The sequence below is a fragment of the Trypanosoma theileri genome, assembly GCF_002087225.1.
Source record: "Trypanosoma theileri isolate Edinburgh chromosome Unknown TM35_Tth_6_V1, whole genome shotgun sequence".
Lineage (NCBI taxonomy): Eukaryota > Euglenozoa > Kinetoplastea > Trypanosomatida > Trypanosomatidae > Trypanosoma > Trypanosoma theileri.
The window spans coordinates 203,373-209,842 of NW_021639848.1; the positions used below are offsets into that span (position 1 = coordinate 203,373).

The 6,470-nt window shown below is 54.6% G+C and overlaps 3 protein-coding genes across 3 annotated transcripts; all 3 read right to left on the reverse strand.

The window, feature by feature from the left end:
• Window positions 1-309: 309 nt before the first annotated feature.
• TM35_000061690 (TATE DNA transposon protein) lies at window positions 310-2,283 on the reverse strand (the record flags this gene model as incomplete). Its single annotated transcript, XM_029023206.1, has 1 exon — window positions 310-2,283. One exon carries the CDS (start codon window positions 2,281-2,283, stop codon window positions 310-312), a length of 1,974 nt encoding a protein of 657 aa, XP_028885230.1.
• Window positions 2,284-2,528: 245 nt separating this feature from the next.
• TM35_000061700 (TATE DNA Transposon) lies at window positions 2,529-5,009 on the reverse strand (the record flags this gene model as incomplete). Its single annotated transcript, XM_029023207.1, has 1 exon — window positions 2,529-5,009. The coding sequence occupies one exon, from the start codon at window positions 5,007-5,009 to the stop codon at window positions 2,529-2,531; it is 2,481 nt and encodes an 826-aa protein (XP_028885231.1).
• Window positions 5,010-5,185: 176 nt separating this feature from the next.
• On the reverse strand, window positions 5,186-6,289 carry TM35_000061710 (TATE DNA Transposon; the record flags this gene model as incomplete). The annotated part of the gene is made up of 1 exon (XM_029023208.1): window positions 5,186-6,289. One exon carries the CDS (start codon window positions 6,287-6,289, stop codon window positions 5,186-5,188), a length of 1,104 nt encoding a protein of 367 aa, XP_028885232.1.
• Window positions 6,290-6,470: the final 181 nt, after the last annotated feature.

A 6,470-nucleotide genomic window follows, 5' to 3' on the forward strand; every position in this document is an offset into this window, starting at 1 on the left:
GTACGTCCAGTCACTCTCTCTCCAAGAAAATTCTATATGCGACACGCTTGTGCTTAACGATTGCGAAAAGCACGGCTACTGTCGCTTTACTAAGAAGAAGAGAAGAAGAGGAAAGGAAGAACGTGTTTGCACAAGTGGTACAGGCAAGTCAAACTGAGAAACAACGTTTGCCGATTAGGCCAGTACATCAACACATTATTAACGGGGAAATACAGAAGATATTTCTCGCTTTCTGTGGCTTGTACTTTGGCTTTCGGGGTTGGAAAGAACGCTCCCCATAGTGCGCGATTAGCCCTTATGCCTTCTTTATTAAGGCATTAATTCTTCTTCCACTTCATCCTCCACGTCAAAATCGTTCCCCACGCCTGCAAAGGTCACGTGTGCTTCGCTTTGTCCTTTGCAGATTGGACCGTACGTGGTTCTCAACAACGGAACGAGGCAGTCGTCCGCCGGATGTGAAGTAATTAACGGGGTTCCCCTGTCTACCCCAAAGTTGCGTGAGCAGTGGTCTGCCGGATTGCGGGGTCCGGCGATGTAAAAGAAGACCACCTGCACCGCCTTTGTGTGGAACAGCTCGTTCGTGTATTCGAAGAGCCTGTTCAGCGCATAGCCGCGTCCGATGCCGACAAATCCGTTTAGCCGCCGTTGCGCGTGCGCGATGGGGAAGTGGTCGGTCACCACCGCCACTCGTGTTGGCCGTCGTCGTGGGCCATTTACATTTGTGTCGCTGTCGACGTCTTCCTCGTGGGCGATAGATTCGCCGGGAACAATCACACCCTGGCGTTCGAGGTGTTGTAACAGTAGGTGGACCGCCCGGGGTTCCGCGTGTGCCGAGTGGCGTGCGTTGAATGTGTCGCTACTGACTTGAGGAACTTGTCGCGTCCCTTCTTCTCGGCGTCCGGGTTGTGGTGACGGTCTCGGGTTTCCTCCCGGGTTGAGGTCGTGGATCCACCTCTGCTGGTAAATGGTGGCGTGTGGTGTCCACGTATCTTCTGCAACGTTCTCTGAACGTGGTGGCGCCGGTGGGTCCGTAACCACTATCGCACCCCACCCATCTGCTGACGCGTCGGTGAAGCAAATGACGTCATAATCCTCATCGTTGTACGTTGCATTCACCTCTTCCGCGATGGTCCAATAAGGATTCTGGACCAGTCGTGCGGCTAACGTCATCATCGTGTTGCGGACGCCAGGATCCAGGTACGGTATGGGCTCGTCCCACCCTCGTCCGCGTTCAACCTGGCGGTACACGCCGCGATACGCACGCAAGAGATTAAACGCTGAAGCTGGGTTCAACCTTGTGGTGTGCAACGCATATAAAATGAGTGACACGTTTGACGCAAATTCTCTGCACGTGAAACTCCTGTACGGTTGCTGTACCAAACCCAGCTTCAGTTTCGCCACGGTCTTGATGGAGTTGCGCACCTTGCGCTCGCCATCTAACCAAGTAAACTCCTCGCCCAGGAAAACGTTCGTCTTTTTCGCCTCCTCCAACACGACGCTGTCTGACCACGATCGCAGTTCTTCGCGACTGGGAGACGTGCAGAGGTTCACCACCTCAATCCGGTCGATGATCTGTCGCACCGTTCTTACAAACTCCACCTCTTCTCCGGCGGGCGCGGCAATCAGGATATTGTCGATCATTGTGAGGATGGCACACCGCGTGTCAATGTCAACAATTGTCCACGTCACGGCCTGTCCAACAGCGACGCTCCATCGTGCCCCAGTCGGTAAGGTTCGAAGCCGGTAGAGTGCACCATCGCGTGCTCGAAAGACGAACTTGTTGCGTAGCCCTTCATCCATCATCGGGATGGAGTCGTAAAACGCTTCAAAATCGATCTGCAACATGTAACGTGCGTAGCGCAGCTCCTGTCGCCTTGCAAGTCGAGAAGGGTACTCGCAACGTGGTATCTCAGCTCGCGAGATTACTCCATTAAGGTGCGGCTCTGTGATCAGGCGCCGTCGTCCCTTCATCTCGGCTACCGTAAACACGTTTACCCCGTGGAAACCTTCCGGGAGACGGCCCTCGTAGCGACGGTCTTGGTGACAGTCGTCCCGATGGCCGGGTGTCGTATGTGTTGGCGCGGTTATGCTGATGCCACTTTCGTCGGTGGGTGCCGCATTTCTAACCTCCGCTGGGGGTTGAAGAGAATAATATAGACCAAAACCGTTCGGTACGCGTTCAAACTTTCCCATCTCGACTGCTCTCTTTATGTCCGTCATCGAGAGCTGCGTCTTCTTGATGGTTCGGGATGTGCGTAACCCGTCGTAGAGGTTGACCGTCATGAATCGCAGTGCTCGCTCCAGGAGGTCTTTGGTGGCCGTATGTGCTGTGGGCAAACCTCTGACGGCCTCAATGTTTAGGGGTGTAGTGTCCTTCAAATGGAGTGGCCAGTTATTCGTATTCTGCACGGCCCCGCTGATAGCATCGACAACGTGTGAAGGGAGTTCCTTTCCTTCCGCCCGTAGTATCTCCTCATACAACTTTGCATCATTGAGCCCGAGGTCGCGTGCGTTTGGAGCCTTATTCCCTAAGAACTCCGCTCGAGGAGGGCACGGGCGGCGCTGTCCTGTGCGTGTTCGGCCTCCCGTGTCATTTGGAGGCCATAACCCAGATACCGTCGCAGGGTGTCGATGCGCGTGTGCCCCGTCATGCGCATGAGGTGCTCCTCCGACACCCCATGCGCGGCCAGGTGTCTCGTCGCCCCTTTCCGTATCGACGGGAGAGCAGATAACGGGTTCTCGCTCCGCAGTGCCTGGCGTACCTTGTTCCGGATCGCCGTGACGTCCTGGAACAACCTCTGATGTGGCAGACGCTGGCTCAGGAGGTGCTGAAGGACTGACGCGTCCTCGCGTGGTAGCATTGCCCCTACCGGGTAAGGCCCGCGAAACCTGGCTCCCTTGCCGTACCGCATCGTCATGGTGAGGCGTGCCATGTTCTTCCCCTCCGTCACCCGTTCGACGCGCACATCTTCTGCGTGTAGGGATCCGATGTCGCCTGCCCTCGCCGCGCTGCACCACATCATCATGAGGAACAAGGCTGCCTGTGGACACTCTCTCGCGAGTGCCTTGTGTGCCTTTTGCATCTCGGCATATGTTACTGGCGCCGGCGGGTTGGTGGGCGCACGGCGTTCGAACCTGTGGGCCGCCTGTGTTGCGGCTCTCCAGCTGGGGTTCCTGCCAATGTCGATGCTTTCCCGTTGGTTTGTGTATAACGGGAGGTTGAGGAGGGCACCCTTTATAAGCGCCAACGCTTTGCAGATGGTTGTCCACTTCCATCCTCGTGCCACTGCCGCGCGGCGGACCAGCTCTATCGCTGCCTCTGGCAGGCTGGCCGTGATCAAATCCTCTGGCATCTGACGAAGCTCGCGTAGCCAGTGTATGTGCCCTTTCCGTTGGGCAGGGGTCACTGCTGCCCAAGCCAATTGGCTGATGTGAGGGGGTTTGTCTGGGTAAATCACCCAGTGTCGTGGGCAAGCGTACCCCATCGGACGCTTGCCGTTGCCGTTTAAACGTAGAGAATGAGGGGTCTGCAATGCATCCACTTCTTCCAATTGTTCGGCATTTTGCTGTAGTGTTCCAGCTCCGGCGGTTTCCCCGCGCACGACACTCACCCAGCTCCTGTCTGTACGAGATGGCTGGGCGAGTGTCGTGTGCTTTGGTCGCGTGTCATCGCGTCGAGCTTCCCCCTGGCGTAATAAAGAACTTGCCGCCGCAGCAGCATTCGTACGTGTGCGCTTTCCTTGAGGTTGCTGTTGGTGGTGTTGTTGGCGGTGTGGTGTCCTGGGCTGGGTGGGTTCTAGTCGGGCGCGTTTTGTTCTCGTCGGAGTTGGTTTTGATGATGGTGTTGTTTGTTGTTGTTGCTGCCGGGGTGCCGCCGTTGTTGTTGTTGTCGTTGTTGTTGTTGTCGCGGGTGGGCGATCTTGGCGTCCTTTCCTCTTGCGATACGTGGACGCGTTGGCGCCGGTATACGGTGGCCAATTGGCTTCGTCCGCTGGCCTGTATACTCCGATGACAGCCTCCTTAGGGTTTCGTGTTGGGGTGTAATGCCCTGACGAGGCTCCCTTCTTTCGGCTAATGGAGCCAGTGAACTTCGTGCCGAGTATAAAGTTCCGCTCTGGCAACGGTTCACCGCTTTCCGGACGGTTGCCGGCCTGGATGACCGGTGGTAACCCACTCCTGGACCCTGTCTGGACGAACAGTGCCGGATGGAGAAGACAATTCGCTTCTTGCGTTCCTTCTTCGGGCAAGGCGAGTAAACTCTCATGACGGTCTCCTCGGTTTGCACGGCCAAGGCCAAATACCGGAAAGCCCAAACGCACAATTGCATCTGCGACGTCGTGTGGTGTTGACGAAGCAAATTTGTACCGGTTCGCGCGCATCGCAATGCTGTCCACTGTTAAGGATCGCGAGGCCCCGTCCGCTAGGTTGGCCAAAGCGCTGGCCACCCACATGTAGCCCAACTGGCGTCGTCGCAACTCGTCGGACACGTTGGAGTACATCTGCAAAAGGTCCGTAGCAGCGTCTCGTGCTGCGTTTGTGTTTTCACCACCGCCTAAAAGCTTGCTCCCATTTTGGTTGAGCAATATGCGCCCCATCGTCGTGAGAAACTGCTTCTTCGGCAGTTTCGTAGCGCTGTCGGTTACCTCTTGTAAGTAGGGGCGTAACCGCTTTGGCAGGGTTTTAGGATGCCTTATCGGCAGTTGTAAGAAGGTGGCGAAGAACCTTGCCGTCACAAAGATCCCGCAATCCTCGCTGTAGCGTTCTTGGCGCACCCATTTGCCTTCATACAACTCGATTTGTGGCCACCATGATCTGATAGCCTGCACCAGGTCCCGTTGCACAATTGGAGACGGTGCTGAGTCGTATATTGTTAGGCAAGGTTTCTTGCCCTTCGTCACACTGAAGATTCCCGCAATCCAGTGGTGACGGATAAAGATGGGAAAGAAGAGGTGGTCACTCTCTCTTTCCGGAAAAAGATGCTCGATTTCCTTCGCCCGAGCTGGCGTCATACGTGGGAGGGTGTCGCATGGTAGCACCGACTGCCTCGGTAAATACCTCTGGAAGATACCGTCCAGTTCGATATTGGACGTCTTCCCACTCGCGAAGTCTCCTCCGTGTAACACTACTTTTGTGGTGGGCCCCCGCAAAATAGCACCACTCACGTCCACTTTTCTCCCCGTCGGTTTTACTGCTGTTTCCTTTCCGACGGGGGATGCACGTTTTTTGGGTTGGGTTCGTCGAACTCGCAGTCCGCAGATTCGCCACCCCCTCTGTACTGATACGGCCTGCTTGTGGCAAAGGTAACTCCGCGTCCTTTGTTTACTCCTGCACCTGCGCCTCCGCGTCCCCTGCGTCCACCCCCATTTGTGTGAATAGCTGGGGTTGGTGTGCTTGTGTGGTGGCGTTGCTTGCGCTGCAGATCCTTCACCATCGTCGCTAGGAGGGCCAAGTGTTGCTCGGTATTACTCATGTCCATGGCAGCAATCTGTTGCCCATGGGCATCGTAAATGGCCTCTGTGTAGCCACCGCCGCTAAGAACACCTTCCCGCTTCAGGTCGTACAACTTTTCGGCCTCCGGCGTTGCATCCGAGGATCCCCCGTGAAGGGTGCCTTTGGTCGGGCGGAGTAACTCGGCGTTTAACTTTCTAAATTCCGGTATATCCGGGAACAGAGGGTATTGGAGTTTCTCCACTCGTGCTCCGTACATCTCTTGTTTGACGGGGTCGAAACTCTCAACCAATCCCCAGTTGTGGAATTGGACTCTGTACTCCTCTTCGCAATTGAAAAGGAGAGTCTTGAGGCATTCCAAGGCATATGCGGGGTCCTCTGCAAAGAAAAGGTACTGGCCAATCATCACCTCTGTTGGCGTTAGGCGACCAATCTCTGCCAATTCAATGAAGCATTTCTTTGCTGCCTCACTGCTTTCATTTTTGCAGTAACTGTCGGTAAGCTTTCTCCAGAAGTTCTTTGCCATTGTCTGCATTCGTTTCCACGGGGACAAAGCGTGTTCTTGTTGCTGCGCCAGATAGCCTGCGGTATTGTTGTTCTCCGTCTGCTTTGCCTTATCGTCAGATGTGGTGTTGCCTTCTGCCTTGGCTAGGGAAGCTTCCAACGCTTTATCCATCAGTCGATCAAGCAGTTGTGTGTCGTTTCTATCGCAAGCCCTTTGCAGATTTCTGAGGAACGCGTCAAGTTGACCACCAGTGAAGCCTTCTTGCGCCATCTCACGGATAGATAAAACCTTTTCTTCCGCGATCCTTTCTGTAGATGGACACGTTTTCTCCGTCATCCTTTAATTCCTTTTTAAAACTCTAGTTTGAGTTCTTAACGCGCCGAAAACTCTTTGTGAGGAGTTGGAGGTGTTCAACCTATGTAATTATAAGAAAAGAGAACAATAAAGAGAAAAGATAACAAGTAGGTTCTCACAGTATTTAAATATTACACTAAGGAAAATCTATATTTACACACAA